Genomic DNA, 25,000 nt, shown 5'->3' on the forward strand with positions numbered 1-25,000 from the left:
GATTACATACACAGTGGTTTACAAAGTCCATTGAAGATGTGGGAGAAACAAACCAATGCAGGTTCTGTAAAACCGAATTGGAAACAGTTGCACATGGTTTTGCTGGATGTGATACACTAAAGCAGAAGGACTGTATACTGGAAGGCATAATAATGTGGCAAGGCTGTTACATTGGGGATTGTGCAAACATTATAATACTGAAGTAGCTAAAAAACATTGGAAACATGAGCCACAAAGCATTATAGAAAATGGAATCACCCTTTACCAACAGTTCAAAAAATGGATGCAAGAAAACCAGATATACTAGGCCATGAAAAGAAGGCAAAAGTAGCATTGCTCATTGAAATTGATACACCCAGTGACTGCAGTCTTAAATACAGAGATGCACAAAATTATAAAATATTAGGATTTACAGCAAAAACTAGGCCAATGTGGAAGAAGGATACCCAGACAATTCCAAAAGTAGTAGGAGCAATGGGTCTTATAAAAAAGAATTTACAATCGTACTTAGATATGTTATTGATACATGTAACTACATATGAATTGCAGAAGAAGTCAGTTCTGGGCACATTGTGAGTGCTGTGAAGAGCACATTTGGCTAACATCAAAGATTGAAACAATGCTAATTTCATGAACTTTAATCATACTAGCACTTAGGAAGGGAGTACATTCATGTCATGGTATTAGAAACCCAAAAAACTTGGAGAAATTAAACCAAGAAAACATTTACAGCATGCAGAATGGGTAGAGTTTTGAATTTAAGCAAGAGAGGTAGTTTATATTTAAAATGCAATTTATTTGAAACTGGGGAGGCTAGAAATAAAAATAATATATATACAGATATGTTTCAATATATTTTGGTATGCAAATATGATTAACTGCAATTCCGTGTGTTGCAATGCAGCTACTGAATTCACAGTTGTGGGATATTCGATTTTACCTCAAGATTGAAGTATGTTGCATTTCATTGTAAGGTAAAATCTGATAATTGTTTATTTGTAGTTGCATGTCTTTGGCGTAGTGTCTGTACATTGGTTATCTTTGTTTAATGTGGGTAAGCTGGACTCAGGAGCCCATTTTTTCAGTTATAAATATGTTAGATTAAAAAACAGAAGTAACTCAGTAGTTCCTTTATAAAAACGATACGAAGTTCACCATTACATTACCATATCAGTACACGCATAAAGTAATGAACAAACACACTTTGACAGAAAAACTGACTAAACACAACAATCGAAAGATTGCATCAAGTCAAAGGGCTTATTATGGAGTATCTATACTGTTACTATATGATAGGGTAATAAGCACCATTGCTAATTGTAGAACAAAAATTCACCAGCATGTACCAAAAATCCAAACTGGAAGCCCAAATACTAGATAAATAAAAAAAACAGCTGGATAACCACGACTGCAGAAATAATTTTAATAAAACAGACCATAAATAAAAATTTATTTATTTATTTATTTATTTAAATTTGTTGACCGGGAGTGTCTGACTGGACGTGGGTCCATTTTCAGCGGAGGCCCGGGGAGAAAAGCTCCACAGTAAAATAAACAGACAGTAGTTACATTGGATTACATAGCTATTAACAATGTAACATAGCAATTACTTACAACATATTTACAGATGAAGAACATAGTACATCAGTAGACAACTAGAATCTTTATCTGTGAAGTACATAACAGGCATTAACAAATGTAACAATGAGAAGTTCCTGCTGTATAATAAGTACTAGGCTTATGAGCATCTGAGCTTGCTATCATCAAGGTAGTTAGTGGAGGTGAGAGAAAGGTAGTAGTTGGATGGGGTGGATGATTTTAGCGTGGGAGTTGCAAGGGCATAGCCAGTATGTTTTTAGGTGCACTTTTAATAAAGTTTTGAAGTTGGTGCATGATGGTATGGAGGTAATTGTGGGTGGGAGTGAGTTCCATAATTTGGCTATGGCGCAAGAGAATAGTGCTTCACCAGCAGAGTTATTGGCTTTAGTGATCTGCAAGTGATTTTTGTTGCTGGATCTTAGTGGTCTGGTGGTGCGATAGGGTTGGAGTAGATTCTGGAGGGATGGGACATTTAGTGGATGGTTTACTAGTTTGTGGGCGAGTGAGAGTTGATACCACTGAAGGAGGTGAGGGAGTTCAAGCCAGCCCAGTTCAGCAAGTGAGACACAGTGGTGACTACGGTAGGATGCCCCTGTGGCGAATTTGGTGATTTTGTTGTAGCAGGTCTCTAGCTTGTTTAGATCACATTGCCTTAGGTTGGTATATACTGGAGAGGCATAAAGTAGGGTGGAGATAAGGTGGGAATTTGCTATTGAAATCTTTGCTGCTTTGGTGAGAAATTGTTTATTTCTGTATAATGCTCCTAGTTTTTTGTGGACTTTTTTATGGTCATGGATATGTGAATGTCAAATTTTAGTTTATTGTCTATTTCCATTCCTAGCAATTTGGTGTGTTCAGTTGGGTATATAGTGGTGTTGTCTTTTGCTGTGATGTTAAAGTGAGAGTTGTTTTGAGTATGTTTGGTGGGTTGGAAGATGAGTAGTTTAGTTTTGCTTGGGTTGAGTATTAATTGGGCATCGGATAACCATGTTTCAACAGAGGAAAAGGCTTCCTGTGTGACTTTTTGCAGTTTAGGTAGGGACTGGGCTGAGCAGATGATGGTTGAGTCATCTGCATATTGTATGAGTGTGCCATGTTTGGTGGCAGAGGCTAGATTATTGGTGTAAACAGAGAAAAGTAGGGGTCCAAGGATGGATCCTTTGGGAACCCCTATGGAGACAGGTAGTTGGGGAGATATGTCATTCTGCCATACAACGGATTGTTGGTGGTCAGACAGGTAACTCTGAAACCAGTTGGTGAATGATTGTGAGAAGGATAGGTTATTGAGGACAGAGATAAGTTGTTTGTGTGGGACCATGTCAAATGCTTTAGATACGTCTAGGAAAGTAGCAGAGGAGAGATAGCCATTGTTTTTATGCTGAAGGATAGTGTTAGTAAAGGAGAGTAAGGCAGTGGTGGTGCTATAGTTTGGTCGGAAACCATGCTGAGTACTGGAAAGGAGGTTGTTAGTAAGGAGGTAGTGTGAGACCTAAGAGTGTATGCATCTCTCTAGCATTTTGGAGAGTGGAGAGAGAATAGCTATGGGGCGGTAATTGGTTAGTTCTGCAGAGGGTCCGCCTTTGTGGAGGGGAATTATATGTGATACTTTCCACAATGTGGGAATGTAACTTTCTGACAGAGATCGGTTAATCAAGATGGATACTGGGTAGGCCAGAGCATCAGCTGCGATTTGTAGGTATTCACTTGGGAGGTTGTCTGCTGCTAATTTGGTGTGTTTAAGTTTAGTTAAGAGTTTTTTTTTATGTTGGAGGTAGGTACAGGAGAAAAAGAGAAGGCAGTGGGGAGATTACTAGTGGAAGGTGTGGGTTGGAGGGGAGGGGGGTTGTGTTGTTTAGCTAGTGATAGTATGGTTTGGGTGAAGTGTGAGTTGAATGAGGTAGCAATATTTTCTGAGGAGTGAGGGATGTTAGGAGGAGGGGTACTGACTTTACCTGGGTGGAGGATGGAGTTTATGGAGGACCAGAATTGTTTTGGGCTGTGTTGTGAGGAGTCTAGGGCAGACTGGTAGTACTGGAATTTGTCCTGTTTTATTAGCTTTTTGACTCTATTGCGGAGTTCTAGGAATGTTTGTCTAGATGCGGGGTTTTGGCTTTGCGCCAGTGCTCCCAGGCTTTATTCCTGTTTTTCATTTCTGACTTAGTGGTTTTCTGTAGCCATGGGGAGGTTTGTGCTTTGGTTCTGGAAAATCTTATGGGGCATGGTAATTAAGGATGTTCAGGAAGGTAGTATTAAAAAATTCAACTGCGTCATCTAGACTGAGGTACTTTAGAGCATGCCAGTTACATTCTTTGAGGGATGAGATGAATGTGAGTGGGTTAAAGTTTATTTTTTTACGTATTTGACGATAGATTACAGGTTTAGCTTGGTACAGGTATTTTTGAGTAGGAATGTTGGGGAGTGATCACTGAGGCTATCTGATAAGCAGCCTGTTATATATGACTGGGGGTTCTTACTGACTAGTATCCAATCCAGGGTAGTGTGCTTGCTGGAGTTTTTATTTATCCTTGTTGGTGACTGGACTAGTTGGGTGAAGCCATGAAGGTGTACATGATGGGTTGGATTGTTGCCAGAACAGGATTGCCAGTCAATATTGAAATCACCTAAGATTATAGTTTCTTGGGGGAGATGGTGGGAAGACCAGCTGAGGAGGTTTTCTAGTGGAGGGATGTTTTTTTGCCAAAAAGACAAGCGCATTCACATGTGCTTCCTCAGGTCTTATAAAAATATATGCAAAGCTTTTATTTAAATACAATACAAAATCAGTTAACAATAAAAGGTAATTAGGAGTAATTAATTGTTAACATTTCTTAAAGGAATATATACATTTATGATCTCTTCAATCTACGTGCTTTCAAAACAGGTTTAAGACTAACACTGCTATTAATCCCTGGATGTCTATATGCCTGTAGTCTTAAAATCCATCGCAATTCCACTTGCTCTAAATTATTATTTATGTCGCCACCTCTTGGATTAATATAAACTAATTGTAACACTTTGAAAGTAAAATAATGTTCTGGCCACATAATTATATGTTTGGCCAAAGCGTTTTTATCACTCTGTCTACGTATCTCATAGAGATGTTGCTAATGCGTTCCTTTAATTTCTGAGTGGTTTTGCCCACATAATAGCAAGGACATAAGGCACATATTGCTAAGTAAATCAGATTTGTACTATTACAGTCTGCATAGAACATTGGTATAAAATTGAAAGAAGTGTTAGGACAATCCAATTCCTGTTGTTTACTTAGTACACGACAAACACTACATTTTCTGCATGGATGTGAACCTGGATTTGATACAACAGAACTTACTTTCTTATTATCATGGCATAGAAACTTTTTTTAATTAACATTATATCTATAAACAAAGTATGGTATTTCACCCACTATCCTGGCTGTATTATTACCAGTAGTCAGTAGAGGCCAATGTTTACACATAATTTTCCTTACAACACTGGAAGTCAAAAGACTAGATAAATAAAAAAACAGCTGGATAACCACTAGTATTTGGACTTCCAGTTTGGATTTTTGGTACACATTGGTCATTTTTTGTTCTACATTTTCTTTCTTTTATCAACGTGTACACATGGCTGAAAGCTGTATTTTAAAGGAAGCTACAGTACTGAGTGAAGAGATGTTAAAAAAGAGACAAAATGAAGTGTTGCAGAGACAAGAGAATCCTTTCTTGTCACTTACTTTTGACAACAATATGCCTATTACATCTACCATTAATGCTGGTGAGTTTGAAATGTTTTAACAAGTCCCTGAAGGAATTGGAAGATGATCTTTACAAGCTGAAACAGTTTGTTTGGCAACGCTTGCATCTGGAAGCGTGCATTTATTCTCAGATCATTCCCAGGGGCATGAGATCCTTATGTATGCCAATATGTGGCAAAGCATACCATGAGTTGCTTCGGGAATGGTACAGCTGAATTTGGACTTGTTTTCAAATATATTAATTTAATGTTGGACTACTTTAAACCCATTGAGGAGGAACTCCTCCTCAAAACTGAGCTCATGTATTCTGAACGTGTTATCTGCCATAAAGAAGTGTTTTATCCGACTCAAATTGCTAATATGTGCTCCAATGTTCTACTTTAGGAAACCAAGTTAGAACAGACTAAACAGAAAAAATTGCAATGTGATTATAACAATTTCCGTATGGGTAATGTTTTTGTATGGCCCAAGTTTGATGATAAAATTAATCATGGGATTAATAGAAATGAAATAGAAATCAATAGTACCACAGAAACAACAGGTATTGTTATGGACAACCCTCCTTCCACGGTCTCTACTGGCAGCAATGCAATGTAATAGGGTGATGCCTACTCCAGTCTTGTCAATGGGAGATGAATCTGTGGTTACAACACCTCCCCTTAACCAACAAGCCCTGACCTACTCCCAAGCTGGAGCTAAACCTGATGTATTAAATCCTACCAACATGGAACATTTTTACCGCTCCCAATACAGCAGAAAAGACTCAACTTTACTTGTTCGACGAGTCGAGGGAGACAAAAACGGAAGTTCTCGGGAGACCGAGGACGAGTGGACAACAGAAAGATTTGGAGATAAAAACCCTCATAGTGAACTTATCTGATTATGTGTTAAACTCTGTAGAATGAGGGGTACTTGACAGAGGTTTATCCTTCATTCCAACGACAGCAGCTAAGTTGAGTGATATTAGTACTGACATCAGCATGTTTGCTCGTAATTTGTCTTGTAAATTAATGTTTCAAGATAATGAAATGCACAATACAATTTCGAAGTATAGTAGATTGAGCATGTTTGTACCTCCTATGCCCCCACACATTGAATATTTTGTTAAAATTTGGGAGGAAGAATTATGCAAGGTCCTAAATCGGGTCTATTTTATATATTCGAACGCTTAAATGTTTGAATCACTAAAGATCAAACTTTAGTGATCGACCATTTAAATGTTCGAATATTTAAAAAAAAATTAAAAAAAAAAATAAAGGGTTTAAGCAGTGGGCAAGCCCCCCTGCACCTCCCATATGGGGGGCTGCGCTCCCCGCTACTTAAATATACCAACTCCAAGATTGCGCTACAGTGAAGGAAATGGGAAATTTTCCATTACCGCACTGTAGCATACTTAAGTGTGATTTCGGAGTTGGTATTTTTAAGTAGCGGGGGTATGGGGGGTGCGGGGGGGCTTGTATCTTTTACTTTTTCTTTCTTTTTTGTAAATATTTATTTTTAATATATTCGAACATTTAATTGTTCGATCACTGAAGTTCAGTCTTTAGTGATTCAAACAATTAAGAATTCAAATATATAAAATAGACCCCCTAAATCGACCGGGGTCTAATCACGATTTTTACAATCTGACACGAGCAGAAAGGGAAGCACTTGAAGGTTTAAACAGTAATCCTGACATATTTATAAAGCCCGCTGATAAGGGAGGGAGTTGTTCTAATGAACAGGAGGGATTATGTTGAAGCAATTAAAGAACTTCTTAATGATGTTGAGACTTATTCTAAATTTAACAGGACTATTGTTGATGTGATTAATAACAGAATTCATGATTACTTGGATGAATTACTTGCAGGTAGATATATTAATGAAAGCTTGTATAACTTCTTATACATGACACACCCAGTAATACCTATCATCAAAGTTTTACCAACAATACATAAGTTTATGAACCCACCCCCTATGAGACCTATTGTCTCAGGAGGTGGTTGGGCAACTGAGCCCCTTTCTATTTATGTATATAGCAAACTAAAGGAGGCAATACCTAGTATTGTTAATATTTTAAGAGATACAACACACTTTTTACATGATTTGATAGATTTTACTCATGATATAGAAACTTCCACTTATTTGATGGTGACTATGGATGTCAGAAATGCATTCACCTGCATACCAAATGAATATGGTATAGAGGCCATTAGGGAGATCTTGCTTACCATCAATACATTTACTGGCCTTGACACTGATATCACATGTATGTTCTTAGATTTTATCCTAAGTAATAAATGTGGTTATGTTTGATGAGCAACTATATTTGCAAAAATGGGGTGTCGCCATGGGCACCCCATGTGCAAATTCCTATGCAAGTCTTGTCATGCATTTTTGGGAATCCAGACATTTGTTTCAACATCTAGACAGTCAGAAAATCAAGCTATATAGATGTTTTGTGGATGATGTCTTTATGTTTTGGGATGGAGATGTAAATTCTCTAACTGAATTCATCACTATAATGGAATCCACCATGAGTTTTCTGAAGTTTACTATAACCAGTTTTTACCAACATATTGATTTCTTAGATGTCTCTCTTTTTAGAGAAGGAGGGGAAAATATACTCACTACCCTCTATAGGAAACCTTGTTGGCATAATGGGTTATTGTGTTATGATAGTATGCACCCCCGGCACATTTTTCCCAATATTGTGAAAAGCCAAATGTTAAGGGTTAAGAGGGTATGTGAAGGTAATACTACAGTTGCAACTGAGATGGAACAAATGAAACAGCATTTTATGGATAGAGGTTATAAGAAGCGCATACTTCAGGGGGCGCAACAAAGTGTCCATCACAAAACACAGGCTTGTGTCATTATTAATGATAATCATACTGACATTGCTAATTTCTCTAGTGAGAGCACTATTGTTTTGTAACTAAGTTTACCAGTAGTAATAGTGTTGTAAGGAGAATTATTCATAAACATTGGCCTCTACTGACTACTGATAATAATACAGCCAGGATAGTGGGTGAAATAACACACTTTGTTTATCGAAATAATGTTAATTAAAAAAAGTTTCTATGCCATGATAATAAGAGAGTAAGTTCTGTTGTATCAAATCCAGGTACACATCCATGCAGAAATTGTAGTGTTTGTCGTGTACTAAGTAAACAACAGGAATTGGATTGTCCTAACACTTCTTTCAATTTTATACCAATATTCTATGCAGACTGTAATAGTACAAATCTGATTTACTTAGCAATATGTGCCTTATGTCCTTGCTATTATGTGGGCAAAACCAGTCAGAAATTAAAGGAACGCATTAGCAAACATCTCTATGAGATACGTAGACAGAATGATAAAAATGCTTTGGCCAAACATATAATTATGTGGCCAGAACATTATTTTACTTTCAAAGTGTTACAATTAGTTTATATTAATCCAAGAGGGGGGGGTGACATCTGCTTAACCCTGAGGCTATGAGGTCCATAATCATTATATATAAATAAATAACTATAAATCAAAAACTTTATGTGCAAAGGGGCTACTGCTCTAACCCCACCTCACCCATCCAACAGTGAAGACTGCACTCCATGCATACTTGGCCACTTTATGCAACCAAGTCTGATGTTGCTGTGCATTGGAAAGAAAAAAAAAGTTAGATTTTAATGCAACTAACTCAGATTTAAATGGCTGCTTTGTAGTGCCTGTGTAAGTGCCTTCATGTAACATCAGGAAATTCTAGTTCATTTATTTACAATTGCTTCATAACACAGATTATTGTATTGTGTTCATTACAGATTCCATCTACTTTTTTTTTTTTTTTATCTTTCCTGTCATATTCCTCCACCTCCCTTTTTAAGACTATATGTATAAGCATTTATATATGGGTATGCATATGTGTGTGTGTGTGTGTGTGTGTGTGTGTGTGTGTATATACATATATATATATATATATATATATATATATATATATATATATATATATATATATATATATATATATATATATATATATATATACATTTACGATGAAAATGTTGAATTGGTGCAGAACATACTTTTAATTTCGACATGTAGGTTTGGTGTTGTGGCCATTCGAAGGGATGCCTTTTAACATTTTCAAGGTGTGTGTGTATATATATATATATATATATATATATATATATATATACACACACACACACACACACACACACACACACACACACACACACACACACACACACACATACACACACGCACACATCTCTCTCACTCTCTTCCTCTCTCTATAAATATATATTATAGATATATGGGTAGACCTTAAATTATCTAAACAACCTAAGGTCAACAGAAGAATATCTAAACTGAAAAATACTCACAAAACTTGAAGTTATACTAGGGGAGGGTTTATTTCCTTTCCCCACTGTTTTGCGACCTCTGAGTTGGTATATGTAATTGGCAAGTGGTGTCTGCACAGCCCCCCCTCACAAAAACATTGAAAAATGTGACATAATCTAACCGTGTAGAAAAACGGAAACATCTGACAAAATCGTACACATTTTTCAATGTTTTTGCAGGATGGCAAGCCCCCTGAACCCCCACACCCCTTATTAAATATATATACCAACTATAAGGTTGTACAAGAATGAGGAAAGGACTTAAACCCTCCCCTAGTATCACTTCAATTTTATCATTGTTTTTCAGTTCAGATCTTTTTTACTTTTAGATATTTCTCTGTCAGTCTTTTTACTGTCAGTCTTATGTTATTTAGATAATCTCTCTCTCTCTCTCTCTCTCTCTATATATATATATATATATAATATATATATGGTTTACTACTGAAAGCTTGAAACTGCATTCGTCTACCGGCCTCAACATCAAAACGAAATGTGGAAAACTGCAACAGCGAAAAAGCAGCAAACTCGAAACTGAATATATCGACTCCCATAGTTCGATGTATTAGATATAGCAGGAGGTGACGTCAGTCACCCAGGTTGTGCACCATAATGTACAGTGATACTCTAGAGTCAACGGCATATCAATTTTACTATTTTGCAGGGGGCAAGCCTCTTTGCACCCCTATACCCCTATACCCCCTACAAATTATATATACCAACTCTGAGATTGCACTACAGTGAGGAAATGGGTTAATTCCCTGTTCCTCATTGAACTGCGATCGCCACTCAGAATCCCAAACTCAAATACTCGAAGTACACTACCCATTCAATGTCGTGTAGTCAATGTGTTTTGATTCCCAAAAATGTCTACTTGCAAAATGCACTTTGACAATCCTACACTCCATCGACTGCCATTCACAAACATGACAGTAAACCTCTATATATATATATATATATATATATATATATATATATATATATATATGCACATATATATATATATATATATATATATATATATATATATATATGGTTCTACTGCTTTTCATCGAATACCACATATTCGAAAAAGAGCAGTAGACCGCTCAGTTAGGCGAAAGTGCACTTATTCGAAAGTGCACTTTCGCGAACTCAGCTTCTACGAACGGATTGCACCACAGTGGAGGACAGCAGGAAAACATGCTATGTCCTCCACTGTGGTGCGGTAGTTACAGACCTTAGGGTTAGGGCACGGGTCATGGTAAGGGGATAGTTAGTAGGGCTATCCCCTTACCATGACCCGCGCCCTAACCCTAAGGTCCATGACTACTGCACCACAGTGGAGGATAGCTTGTCTCTTTCTGAAGAGTCGACCATGTAAAGTAGACCCTTATATATATATATATATATATATATATATATATATATATATGTTTGTGCTACCCATTGAGTTACAAACCATTGAAAACTATTCAGCAAAACTTGCCTCAGCAAAGAAAGAAGGATCAGAAGAGCTAAACATGGGAGTATTTTACATGGTTGAGTAGGTTTTGGTTGAGTAGTGAAATATCAATCAGAAACTGTCAAGTTGTAGGATATTGACTGCTTGTATTAGGGCAGACAAACTTGTTCACTGCAGGATCCATATTTAGCTCTTCTGATCCTTCTTCCTTTGGCTACTGATGAAGTCTTTACTTTATTTTTGTTGCCCCAGTCTGAGATGTTTCTATTATGTCTCTATTCTTGCAAAGATTAAGTTTCCAGAGCTGTACAATACGTTAGATAGGGGTTTTACCAAATGTCTATGAAGAGGGATAAAGTCTTGTTTTATGCATGCCATCACCACATGGGCCTTCCATGTTGCCTTGTTGCATTGTTATTTTTTTTTATATTCTATCCACTGGTCTGATTAAACATGGGTCCCTTCACACTTTTATTGTCACTGCTTCTTTCCCAGTTGAATTCTTTCTCTGCGTTATTGTTTCCTAAATGCATTGTCTTGCATTTTTATTGAGTTTAAGCTGCTTTGCATTAGATCATGCCCTGAATTTTATTACGTCTCCTTTCATCCTTCTGTAACCTTGCGTATCATCCTGATTACAGAGCTGTTTTATTTTCCTTTTCAGCCTTACGTTATGGCAGTCATAAAGGCATTGAAAAGGCTCAGACTTGGTATTGATCTCTGGGATCCTCTAAGGATAAACATCCTTTTCATCTGAATGAACTGCATTTACTATAACACCCTCTGTCCTTTTATTTTCAAGCTGATATCCCATCCATGGCAGTACCTTTTTAAGCCACTAAAAGTTAATTTGTTCAGTGATATTTTGAGTGACTCTGTGCCAAAAGCATGTGGTAAGAATCAAAGCAGGACACATTAGTAGCATCTTTTTTGTCAAGTGGCATGATTACCAAGTCAAAAAAAAACAATTTTCCGTGTAACACATTCTCATTTCTATATGAACAGGCAAAAGAAGAAGTAGTGTCACCAAAGGCCACGCACATCAAAATATAAAACTCCAAAAACAAACGGTTCTGCCACCAATTCCACTTAAAAATACTTAAAACTTGAAAACTTTAATAAACATACGATGATAAGATAAAATAAAATAAGCACACTGGCTCATAAACCGGATAAGCGCTTTCGGTATAATACCTTTTTCAAATCCTAAATGTTTGCCAGTGAAACTTCTTCTTAAATTCCTTCATTTCCTAGTGTTCACTCACTTAGATGCATTTAGTAACCATAGCAGCATACACACCCTTCTAATTACATCATTTTGAGTGCTGAAGAGCTTTCCCTTTTAGTGCAGGTTTTAAAGGGACAAATGCATTTAGACCTGGTGACTGATGTTGTTGTGTCTTTCAGCTTTTCCCATTTAGGGGTCGCCACAGCGGAACTCCGGTCCACTAATGATTGGCAGCAGATTTTTACGTGCCGAGTTGCCAGCTCTGACGCACAACCTTCGGCAAAGGTACGCCCACTCACGCATGTCTCCACACAGAAGACTCTCTAGCTGAGAATCGAACAGGACAACGTCTTACTGTGAGGCGACAATGCTACCGCAGCACTACCACCGCTCTGATTGCAAATTCATTATCCACTTCATCTCTTCAATTTCTGTTTGGTTTACTAAATCCCCACCTCTTGGTGTTTCATGAAGCCTAGCTGGTGCCATGAACTTGAAAGAATGACTGTCATTTATACTAATATGCATATAAAGTGCATTGCTGGTAACTTTTTTTCTTATGTCAGATAACTGCTTTAGGATACGTTCCTTGAGCATTTGATTAGTTTTCCCTATGTAGTATGCCTTGCAGTGACTGCAGGTTGCCACATAGATAATGTTCTTACTCCCACAGTTTGCAAATCCTTCAAACTTATAGTTGCTTTTAGTCAGAGGATGTATAAAAGTATTTTAGATGTTTATATAAGAGCATGCCTTGCAAATTCCACATCTGAATGTAGCAACTCTCCTGTTCATCTGAAAACTCCTGTCTTCAGAAATAGCTTCAGTTTTTGTTTTATAACATAATAGTCTTTTTAAGTTTTTCCTCTTCTTAAAAGAAAAGCTGGGTTGATCTCCAACAATTTCCCTAATTTTTGTCAGATGTTAGCACTAGCCAAAATTTTCTGATGATATGACGAATAGCAAAATTGTCAGTACTATATGTCAACTGGCATCTCAGATTGGACTTTACCTCCTTTCACCTTGGTCTGAGAAATAGGGTCTTCCCCTCTGAGAGTGTAGTTCCAAAGTAGTTGCTTCATTGGTGTGTGTCTCTTTGACTTTGTATCCTCTCTTATTAAAGTCATAGATAAGTTTAATTTGCTCTTCCCTATAATCCTCATCTCTCATGCAGTGCTTGGACACTCGAGTTAGTTGGTTAATCACTATGTTGTCAAGAACATGCCTGGGATGCATGCTAGTATTGTGTAGTAAATGATTGCACCATACAGGTTTTCTATACATTCTAGTATTGATGCTTCCTGTGTCATCTAACATTAACTTAACATCCAAGAATTCTATCTCAGTATTAGAAAATGTCACTTCAAACTTCAAAAATGAAGTTGTGTTGGTCAAAAATTGTACAAAATGTTCCAAGGAGGTTAAATCGCCATCCCATAAGAGAAAGATATCATCCACAAATCGATTATAGAAAACTATGTTTCTATTCCATTTGTTGTTAATATCTGCTTTCCATAGTTCTTCCCATCTTGCCAGGACCAGATTGGCATAACTATTTGCGCATGGAGTTCCCATCGCTACCCCCGACTTTTGCCAGTAGTAAGTACTACCATACAGAAACACATTGTTATATAAGACCAATTCCAAGAGACTACATAGTAAATGGATATCATTGGTTGCTTTCAGCTTCACACCAAAGTCTCTGATCGCTTCGATCCCCAAATCATTGGGTATGGATGTGAACAAACTGTTCACATCCATATTTACCAATAATAAATTCTTACAAGTATTCATCTGTTGCAGTTTCTTGTAAAGTCTACTTAAGAACTCAGCCGAGTCCTTGATCACTGCAGGTGCGTGAGGTAGCAATTTTTTTAACACCCCTTCTATAAAAATAGAAAGGGGTTCAGTTATCCATTCTTTTCCTGAAATGACTGGTCGCATCAGAGGGTCATGTAGATTCTTATGCACCTTAGGCATTCCATTGATACTAGGTATAGTATGTATATGAACACACAGAAAATCTTTTTGTAATACCACTAAGAAAAGACAAGTCAGGCAGAAGGTACCTCAGCATTTTGGCAGGCCAGATGACATGTTTGGGTGTAACTCAAAATTTTTTCAGTTTCTAAACTTCTTGAATCCCTTCTTTGCAGGGGTACCGAAGCAGAATTGTAGCAAATTTTTATACATATTCAGTCTTCAGTCTTATTTCATTTACAGTTTTGCTGCTAGAAAAACCTAAGCAATGTGACAGGAATAATGTCAATTACAGTATACTTAGCTTCAGAAAATGAAGGCTGGTACACTGATTTCAACATGTGGCCAAATGAACACTAAAACATGATACAGAGACAATGAGCCCTGACTTGGAACACAGACAAAACTCCACTTCACTAGTATATCACATGACAAGTTACCACATAGGTTCAAAGGTGGGTACTAGGCTAATGGCCCTGGAGCCATTACAAGCCTAGCCCATAGGATTACCCTGGCATTGTGCCACCCAACCTTAGTTCCAAGTGCCTCTGTCGAGTAGAGCCACTGAAATCATCCCCGGGGTGAATTTTCTATTTCCCATCCACTCATCAAGATTTCTCTTGAAGAGGGCCAGTGAGGTGCTCTGTTTGACATGCATGGGAAGTCTGTTCCATAGCATGGGTAGTCCCTATGTTATGAAGCTGTTCCTCCAGCATGTTCTGTTGAATGTGGTAATGAGGTAGAGGTCTCTGGAGTGTGTGGTGCGGAGGGATTGGGATTTCTTTAGATGTACAATTTCTAACAGAGCTGGATCAGACATGGATTTGTAAGTCAAGCAGAGATCGCCTCTAAGTAGGTGATATGAGACAGAGAGTTTTTTGAGTCTGTCCATATAGGACAAGTGTTTAAGGACTAGGATCCTCTTTGTGAGGTACTTTTGAGACCTCTCCAGTTGTTTCAGGTGTCTAATGAGGTACATGCCAAATGGGGCATTGTACTTGATGATTGGCCTAATGAGGGAAGAGTAGAGGGAGACAATGACCTTTTTCTTCCTGGATGCAAAACCCTTAGTAACGAGATGTGCCACATAGAAGGACTTTCTGACCACAGTGGCAATGTGGCGGTCAAAAGACAGGTTGCTCTCAACCTGTGTTCCCAGATCTGTTATAACGCCTTCTGTGTTCAGTGGACTACCATCGATGTGGTATTTCATGGGAACTGGGTTTTTTTCCAAAGGGGATGACAACACATTTTTTTGGCATTGAGCTTAAGGCCATGGTTCTGGCACCAGTCGTTGGTCTCAGTGAGGCCTTTCTGTAGGATGTCAACATCACTTGAGGAGTTAATAATGGCTCCCAACTTGTAATCATCTGTGAACTTTGTCAGCCAGAGTCCCTTCGTGTTGGCCTGGACATCTGGGAAGTAGATAACAAACAGGAGAGGACCCAGGACAGATCCCTGTCGGACTCCACTCATGACTGGTCAGCAGTCTGACTTGGAGTCAGCTACTTTCACACTGTGGGTTCTATCTGTGAGCCAGTTTGCAACCCACCTAGTGATATAGGGGTTGATGCCTAGCTTAGTGAGATTTTCTATGATTCCTGAGTGGGGACTGGTAACAATGGCCTCGGACAGATCAAGGTAGGCTGTATGAACCACCCTGCCTTCATCCACAGCTCTGGTGACTGACTCAAAGACGTCAACCAAGTTGAGCAGGCATGATCTACCCTTCACAAAACCAAACTGTGTGGGATCCAGAGTTTGGAGATTTCCTATATCCTTGTTTATTAGGTCCATGATGATGCATTCCATAGCTTTGGATATCAGACTCATCAAGCTAATGGAGCGATAGTTCCCAGGGTCTGTAGTCGCTCCTCCTTTGTGGAGAGGGATGACTGTAGCAGTGCGCCATTCAGTAGGGACAAAGCCTGAGGTGAGGCTGTGATTGAACAGGGCACACAGGTGAGGTGCCAGTCCACTCTGTAGTTCATGTAGAGCAGAGCCAGGGATATTGTCAGGTCCCATAGAAGCTGTATTCTTGGCATTGGACAGTGTTGTTTTAACCTGTGCAGCAATAATACTGGGTGCCTGGCAATCTACTGCTATTGTGATTGGTCCTTTGGGGGGGGGGGTGTAAAGTTGGCACTGAATCTGTTGAACAGTATATTGGCCAAACATCAGCAACTATCATACATACATAATATAGGCGTCCATTGGACTGCAAACATGTGCCGTTATGATGAGAATTCTGAGTACAATCTAGCAAGTTGATTGTTTTGGGAAAAAAAATGTTTACCTACTTCTCCAGGCAAAATTATGGTTTCCCCATTCTTTAACTAAAACGTATCTTTTAACACATCTTACTGCCCCAACTGTCTCAAATACTTAAGCTTAATTGAGGGTTCCTGTATGATAGTTGTTGATGTTTGGTTATTAACCTGATGAGAACTTCAGTATCCTTCACTGGCACGAAAGGAAAACACTGGATGGATGGAAAGACAAACCTAGAACTAGGGTAAAAAAATATAACATATCCTAAATTAAGGAACTCCGTACTGCGTAATTTAGTATTTAAACTGGAAAGTTAAGTAGTTGATAATGCTGACATATTAGCAAATAAACTACTAAGATGCTATACAGTTGATGTAAAAATGCTGAAAACAGACTCATTCTGGATATTTTTCTCCATAGCTTCCACTGGTCAGAGCAGTCCTTTCCTGTCATCACTCCCTGCTTTTGGAAGAACATTAACTCCACAACTGGATATCAAGCACTTTCTCCCATTACGCATAAATGGAGGCTCCCCGCTCAGCCTGTTTCCCAACTTCAACACGGTAAGCAGTGACTCTTTTTATATGTATTACAATCAGCTGAGAACAGGAAGATTGAGTTACTTTATCCAGACCTGGTATTTTATGCTAACCTTAAAAGGAGATTTGGTAGGTGCATTCACTGTGTCTATAACACAGCCAGTCACAGGCCAAACACTAACTGAAGTTCTGATGAAGGAATACAGCAAGAAGGGATGTAGGTAGATAGTACAGTATGAAACAATCAATGCCCACATAAAGGGAAATGTATTTAATCAGTCTCAGTTCGGCAATCAAAACTGAAACAGCAACACCATGTCAAGTGGGACCAAGCCCACCAGCCTCCATATGCTTCACCCCTGCATCATCATAACTGTTCTAATATACTCCAAAATTGCACAACCTTGGGATGAATTATAAAATGTAGATGATTAATCCTTATTGAGACCTTATGGTCTACTTAAGTGTTTTACACTTAAATTTCAGAACCAAATACCAGATGGTGCTATATGCTGACATTACAACAGTTGTGTTTCTTATTTTATATTGAAACCAATACCATGGTACATATATATTTTTTTCTCCCTTTGTGGGATGATGTTACCTTTTTAAGAAGTGTAGTTCACCATGACCCTTTTAAGAAGTTAAGAAGTTAAGCAATTGAATGATGTAATGTGTTTTACTCACTGTCATTGTTTTTTGCAGTTTTAAAAGTTTTATATAAGATACACTTAGAAAAAAATGCTGTATTAAGGACTGATGAAGCGGGGATTTCACCTGTGTAAGCGCTCACCTATTTGTTTTCATTAATTAATAAAGACTGGCTGTGTTTCAAACTCTGTACTGGATTTTATTCAGCAACTTTAAAGACATGCAGGTAGGTGCATGAATGTATGTGTGTGTGCCTTCTGTGAAGGTTGGGCTCCGGGCTGGCAAGTCGACACCATAAAAATCTATTTCCAATAATTAGCGGACTGGTGATCTGCTGTGGCGATCCCTAACCAGGGAAAGCTGAAAATCTTCTTGCTATCCATGTACAGAATATGATAAACAAACAGTGTGATGTTGCTACTTTATAGATGGGCTGTGCATTTTCATTGATCTTAAACATTATCTAGTGTTAATTCAATTTTGTGTTTTGCGTTTTTTTTATTGAACATTATCAATATCTTGTGCTTGACAAATATGCAGTAAGAACACTTTTTGGAAGACATTGCACATCTGACACTATTCATACATGGCTTTATCTTGTTTCATTTAAGATCATGTCACGTTGCTTCATATTCCATGGCTTAAAAAAGTGTTACCCTAATCTGTTCTTAAAACTGTAGACTTCTACTCTGGCTGCTGTCCTTTTTACTTTATTGTATGTTTATATTTCCCTTTCTCCCAGAACACACACATACATAGATATGTATGCAGGCATATATGTGCAAATATTCACACACACACACACACACACACACACACACACACACACACACACACACACACACACACACACATACATAGGTATTCACACATCTACACCCATAGACGTATTCTGCCATAAGCCATTATGGTGAAGCAATGGTATGACAGAGAAATGACATAGATATCCTGACTGGAGCCATCATGGTGAAGTAGTTGTCTGACAGACAATTCATACAGGTATCCTTATCTGAGCCATGATGGAGAAACGATGATATGATTGAGAAGTAACGTAAATATTCTGGCCCAAGCCATTATGGTAAAACAATGGTCTAACAGGTGAATCACATAGGTATCCTTAACTGAACCACCATATCAAAGCAGTAGTATAACAGAGAAATGAAAGAAGCAGTGTTCTGACAGGGGTGATCATGGTGAACTAGTGGTCTGACAGACATATGTATCCTTACCTGAGCCACGATAGTGAAGCAGTGGTCTGTCAGTCATGTCATAGGTATCCTGACCTGAGCCATCATGGTGAAATAGTGGTCTGACAGACAATTCATATAGGTATCATTACCTGAGCCATGATAGTGAAGCAGTGGTCTGTCAGTCATGTCATAGGTATCCTGACCTGAGCCATCATGGTGAACTAGTGGTCTGACAGACAGTTCATAAAGGTATCCTTGCCTGCGCTATGATGGTGAAGCAGTGGTCTGTAAGAGTTATGTCATAGGCATCCTTACCTGAGGTGTCATGTTGAAGCATTGGTGTGTGTTACCAGTAGGTTAAAATCTGGATGGATCTGTTGCAATTAGTATCAGCAAAGCATGTAAAAAGCATGGCTACCACTGGGGTGGCAGAACTTATTCCTAGTTCATGTTGGAATGAGATGGGATGAGAAAGTATCCTATAAGTTCTAAATCTAGCCTTGAGCAGTATCCAGAACTAGGGCAAATGTAGATAAAATGAGAAGAGAGTGGGAACAGTATGACTAAAAAAATATCTGTGCCAGCCATGACCAAACAACAAACCTGACTGCAATGTGATATTTTTGGGGAGATCTAAAATTTTCCTTTTTTCTGTCAGTCTTTTCTCTACACTGCAGTGTAAAGAGTTCACATAATTCATTTGTAGCAGTAGGAAGTTTAAGCCCAGATAATATTGTGAAATTTGGAGGCTATATTGTTTTTAACAGGTCAGTACACTTAACACCTCTACTATGTATTAGTGATCTGTTCTCGAGTGGCACAAATGGAGCTGGTTCATAACAAATATAACAGGAATATTTGGAAATTTTAGGGTGCCCACAAAAATTCCAAGGACTGTAAGTGTAATCCTCGAAGCTGTGGAACAGTAAGTGCAGATGTGTGAAAATACAGGTCCAAAAATGTTGGCATCTCCTACTCTGTACTACAGCAAAGTATATATAAGGATCAGCATGGGATACGGTCTGCCATATTGGGGGTACAAAGCCCCCTGAAATATGTTTTACAGTTATAACAATGAGTTCTGATATTCACTGTACTTTGTATTTTATTGGAGCAAAAGTTTAATTTTAAATCTGTACAATCTGTGACACTGTATCACATCTCCCACTTCTGATAAGGAGCGGAATTGTTTGCTACAAGTAACTAAATAAATAAATAAATAAATAGTAGAAGGACATGAAGAAAAACTGCTGACTGAAGCACAGGTGAGGCAACATGAGACAGTTTCTATAAGTTAGAAGGTGGTCAGAAGTAATGGAATAAATATCCAGATTTCAAGGCAGGTAATGAGACAAAATTACTTATATCAGCAATAATTTTTGCTATCTCTCTCTCTCTCTCTATATATATATATATATATATATATATATATATATATATATATATACATATCTATCTCTCTCTCTCTCTCTATATATATATATATATATATATATATATATATATATATACACACACCTATATGATTTTTAGTTTCCTGGTAGTAACTACTCATACAGAATGCCAATGTATCCTAAATTGTTATTAGTTTTCATTGAAACCAAAGTTGTGTACCTGTGGCATTTCACACTATAGTAGCTTTCCAGCCTGAGACGTGGTAAATAGCAGACTCAAGTGTCCTAAAGATGCATTAGCATAGGAAGTTCTAAAGTCACTACTGTACAAGGCCATCATTAGTTAAGCAAAAAACAAATAAATAGTAACACAAACCATTTTCATTTCTGTTAGCCTTTTTTCTTCCTGTCCATGTAAACAGTGCTATAAGTACAAAGCATAACCTGTCATACAATAGGGTCAGCAGGGAAATGCATCCCAGAATGATTATTTACATCCTCAGAGGGCCAGTAGTTTTCTCCATTCTTTTACTGTCCCAACCATTATATTTATTAGGAAGCATGAACCATTAGCAGCTGTGCAACTCTTCCATTTTGTCATGAGTGTATAAACTAAAAATAAAAAAATAGACAAAACATAAGAAATGTAGGTGGCAGATACTTGTTTTATACTTGTTTTTCTTCAACTAAATGTTTTTTTAATTCAGTACTGCATTTTTAGAGTGCAGCTTGCCAAGGACCATGTATGTGGTAAATATGTCGTCTTCAAGCTGACGGGATGAAGAGTAATAACTTCAAAAGTTACAGAAGAAAAGAACACTGAATAGAACACCTAATGAATGCATATTCCAACCGTGTCATTTTACCTACTACCTATTTATGTTACACATGACGTAATATTTCAGGCTTCTTACACAGTAGTAGTAATATTCTTCAGAGAAGCAGAAATCAGTGCATCATTTCTAATGCACATATTTTCTAATTTTTGTAAGCTAGCTTCATTGACATAATGATATAAAGACATGAATGAATTAATTTAGTGGTTCATAACCCTGCTGGAGCTTGTGTGTGTGTATGGAGGATGAAACAGCTCAGCTTACCTATTTCTCTTTGGTTGGGGATGAATGTATGGAGTGCAGGATCTCTAACTTCAACTGGAAAGGCACTCTTAAGAAGTTACATCACATAAGTCCCTGGGTTCATAGGCATATACTAGGCTAATGACCACTGTGTTCTTTAAAAACTTAATGAAGCATCCCAGTTGTATCACGCACATTTATGCACCTTAGAGGTAATTTTAAGGGGTATATGTAAGCCAGGGCAAGATTTACAGACAACCTTTGTCCATTAGAGACATAGGTGCTAGACCCAGGGTGTATTTCTCATTCCCCATTTCTCATCCACTGGTCCGGGTTTCTCTTGAATAGGGTTAGGGAAGAATTCTCCCTTAACTAGATGGGATGTTTGTTCCAGAGGAGAGGAACTCTCTGAAACACATCCGTGTCCCTCCAAAATGTCCTATTTATGTCACAAGCAAAGTTTAAATCCCCAGATTGAGTAATTCTGATGCTATTTGTTTTTTGGATATGCAAAAGGTCCATCAGAGTGGGATCTAAGGATGCCTTGTATGCCAGGCATAGATCGCCTCTCGACAGTCTTTAGGAAACATTGTATAGAGATAGGGCTTTGAGGTGATCAACATAGGACATGTTGTTTACTCCCTGTATTTTTTTTTTTTTGTGATGAAACTCTGTGGATATTCCAGTTGTTGCATGTGCCTGGAAAGGTACATGCAGAAGGGGTGTGCCATCAATGAGGTAATTTTCTAGGGTGGCTTACTTCCCAAAGGGTACTATTATCCATTTCTTGGCACTAAGGTTTAAGCAGTGATTTTGGCACCAGTCTTTTGTCTGTCTTAGTCCTTTATGTAGGATGTTAAGTGTCTTGGGTGGATTCTATGACTGCTCCTAGTTTGCAATCATCTGCAAACTTGGTCAGACAGAGGCCATTGGCATTGGACTTGACTTCTGAGAGGTAAATACCAAAAGGACACAAACCCAGCAGTGAGCCCTGAGGGACTTCACTACACTGGGTGGGGTACAACATTCTTCCATGTTTGTGAGTACCAGGTTGAGTATGTTTGCACCCCTAGTGGGTGTATGGACTATCTAGTCCAAGGTATTCATGTTTACAAAGTTCAGGAATCTCTGGTCCTGCAAGTTTTGGGTTGTGTAAGTATCCCAGTTTATAGTGGAGTAGTTGAAGTCTCCCATGAGTATGTTATTGGGATGAATGAAGAGGGCCTCCAGTAAGTCCAACTAAGAATTATGGGTTACCTGTAACTTGTAAGAATATGATATGGAATGTTGACTCTGGAAATCTTGACATGGGGAAGCACAAATGTGTCATACTGTTTGACTATTCTTAGGTGATCTTGTTGTTGATGTAGATTGACACAGCTCCACCTTTGGTCCCTGCCTGTGCAGTAGCTGGCTTGAATGTGTGGAAGGCATTGTAACCCTGCACTGCTGGGGTGCTGTCCATGCCTTTAAACCAAGTCTCAGTAACTGCACAGATGTTGATATTCTCCAGACTAAGGAGCACCTGGATGGAGTGGAGTTTCTTGTTTAGGCTCCTGGCATTGAACAGTAACTCCTTTAGATCCCCCTGGATTGGTTTTGCTTCGTCAGAAGGTTTTTCAGTTTGGCATTGCCAAAAAAGGCACTATGTAGAAATAATGTTTTAGGCAGTATTTGAAAGCCTAGAGGGGATATCTTCAGATCATCCTTTGCAACGCAACATGTTTTGTTTTTTTACCATATCCTCCAATACTGACAAATATTGTACCCCCTTGGAAAGACACCAGAAACTAAGCCAATTATTGAAGTTAATCATCATCTATTCATATCATGGCATTATCCTTGGTGAAGGTAGAATGCTGCTCAATGCTAGGCACTTACCAGACTAGGACATGCAATCCGAGAGCTCCATAATGTCTTTCTTCATATAGTCATGGGAGGTACGTCACAAGTCATTTGCAGCCACATGGGCTATGACTGAGTGGATGAAAGTGACACTCCCTTACTGATGTCTAGTGCATGGAAAAAGCTAGATTGGGTTATTAAACATGCACTGAGACAGTTTGGGTTTAACTAAGTAAAACCCCTTCCCTCGGTAGATGGAGGTGCTTGCTCCGTACTGCCCAGCTCTAACCCTTATGAATGAGCTGTAGGTTTCTTCTCTCAAGAGAATAAAAGGGCCAATAGAGTGGGTGGCATTTGAAGAGTGATTGGTTAAGAGAGCGGGATAAAAAAAAACATTTCCTGTTTTTGCTTTTGGATATCTTTATTATTTAGCTTTAGCTCGTATGTACATCCCCTCTTCTCAATAAATTGTATACATTATTGCAAATGAAATCAAGAATGTCTTTAAATTCATAACTAACCCTGACTTCTCAAAAGATAGATATTATTGAAAATGAAAAAAATAATTCCTTTAAATGTATCTCTATCCTTGACTTTACAAAAGATAAACATGACTGCAGAAAGATGTTATGTATATATAAGCATTTATGTCCATGGAAGGCAGAGTTGAGACCACGCAGACAAATATCTGCAAAGACATTGAAAAGTAGGTTTCTCTACAGTTGCTTGCGGTGAAATTCCACATGCTTCATTTACCTGCAGAAAAATATTGACTGACAGAATGTCAATTGCTTTTTCCCATACAAAGTGATTGCTGGTGTACGTCAGCAATAATTCAATTCTTTTAGGTGTTACCACCTTTCTCTGAGTCAGTGTGATCCTGGAGTTGATATATATACGTTTAGAGGTGTGGCGGCTTACCCTCCACATCAAAGGGTGCAGGGGGGTTGCATACTGCAAAAATACTTTAAAGTTACATTTTTCTCCCTTCTGGATTGTTGCTTAATTTTTCAGTATTTTGAATCATGGTGATTCATAGCAGAACCTGATAAGTATTTCCAAACTGCCTGGTCAAGATTTTTCCATACAATGGAGAGGAGAGGAGTTTAATTATGTTTGGTCTGTATTCCACCCCCCCACCCCCACCCCACTCCAGTGACCATATTGAATTGCAGGGTTATTCTACAATGCTGCTGAATTTTTCTTAGGGAATGGACAACCTTTACATCACCAGCATGGCAGCATATTAAACTGCCATGAATATAGGACATTGAATAAAGCAAATGCCTGCCATGTTTTTCTGTTTGCTAAACAGCACTTTGATGTTTAGCAAGTAGAAATTTTAAAAAGTGAGTTAACTTAAAAAAAGTATGAAAATGATTAAACATATGTTTATCTGTGTGTGTGTGTGTGTGTGTGTGTGTGTGTGTGTGTGTGTGTGTGTGTGTGTGTGTGTGTGTGTGTGTGTGTGTGTGTGTGTGTGTGTGTGTGTGTGTGTGTGTGTGTGTGTGTGTGTGTGTGTGTGTGTGTGTGTGTGTGTATGTACACTTCTGTGTGTGTGGGTGAGTCTGAGCATCTTATGTATTTGTCCCAAGAAATCTTTATTGTGTCAAATTTATTATCAGCACTCTTCTCATAGGATGTGCACACACACACACACACACACACACACACACACACACA

General features: G+C 38.2%; 1 protein-coding gene across 1 annotated transcript in view; it reads left to right on the forward strand.

The window, feature by feature from the left end:
- Positions 1-25,000, forward strand: part of ZNF385C (zinc finger protein 385C) — a 1,443,898-nt gene that overhangs the window by 1,183,599 nt on the left and 235,299 nt on the right. The window contains exon 4 of the mRNA XM_044054735.1: positions 17,040-17,182. Within this exon, the coding sequence (XP_043910670.1) occupies positions 17,040-17,182 (143 nt within the window). The remainder of the gene's footprint in view (positions 1-17,039; positions 17,183-25,000) is intronic.

This window comes from Protopterus annectens, chromosome 13.part0 (assembly GCF_019279795.1).
Source record: "Protopterus annectens isolate FY-2018-M chromosome 13.part0, PAN1.0, whole genome shotgun sequence".
In the NCBI taxonomy this organism is placed as follows: domain Eukaryota; kingdom Metazoa; phylum Chordata; order Ceratodontiformes; family Protopteridae; genus Protopterus; species Protopterus annectens.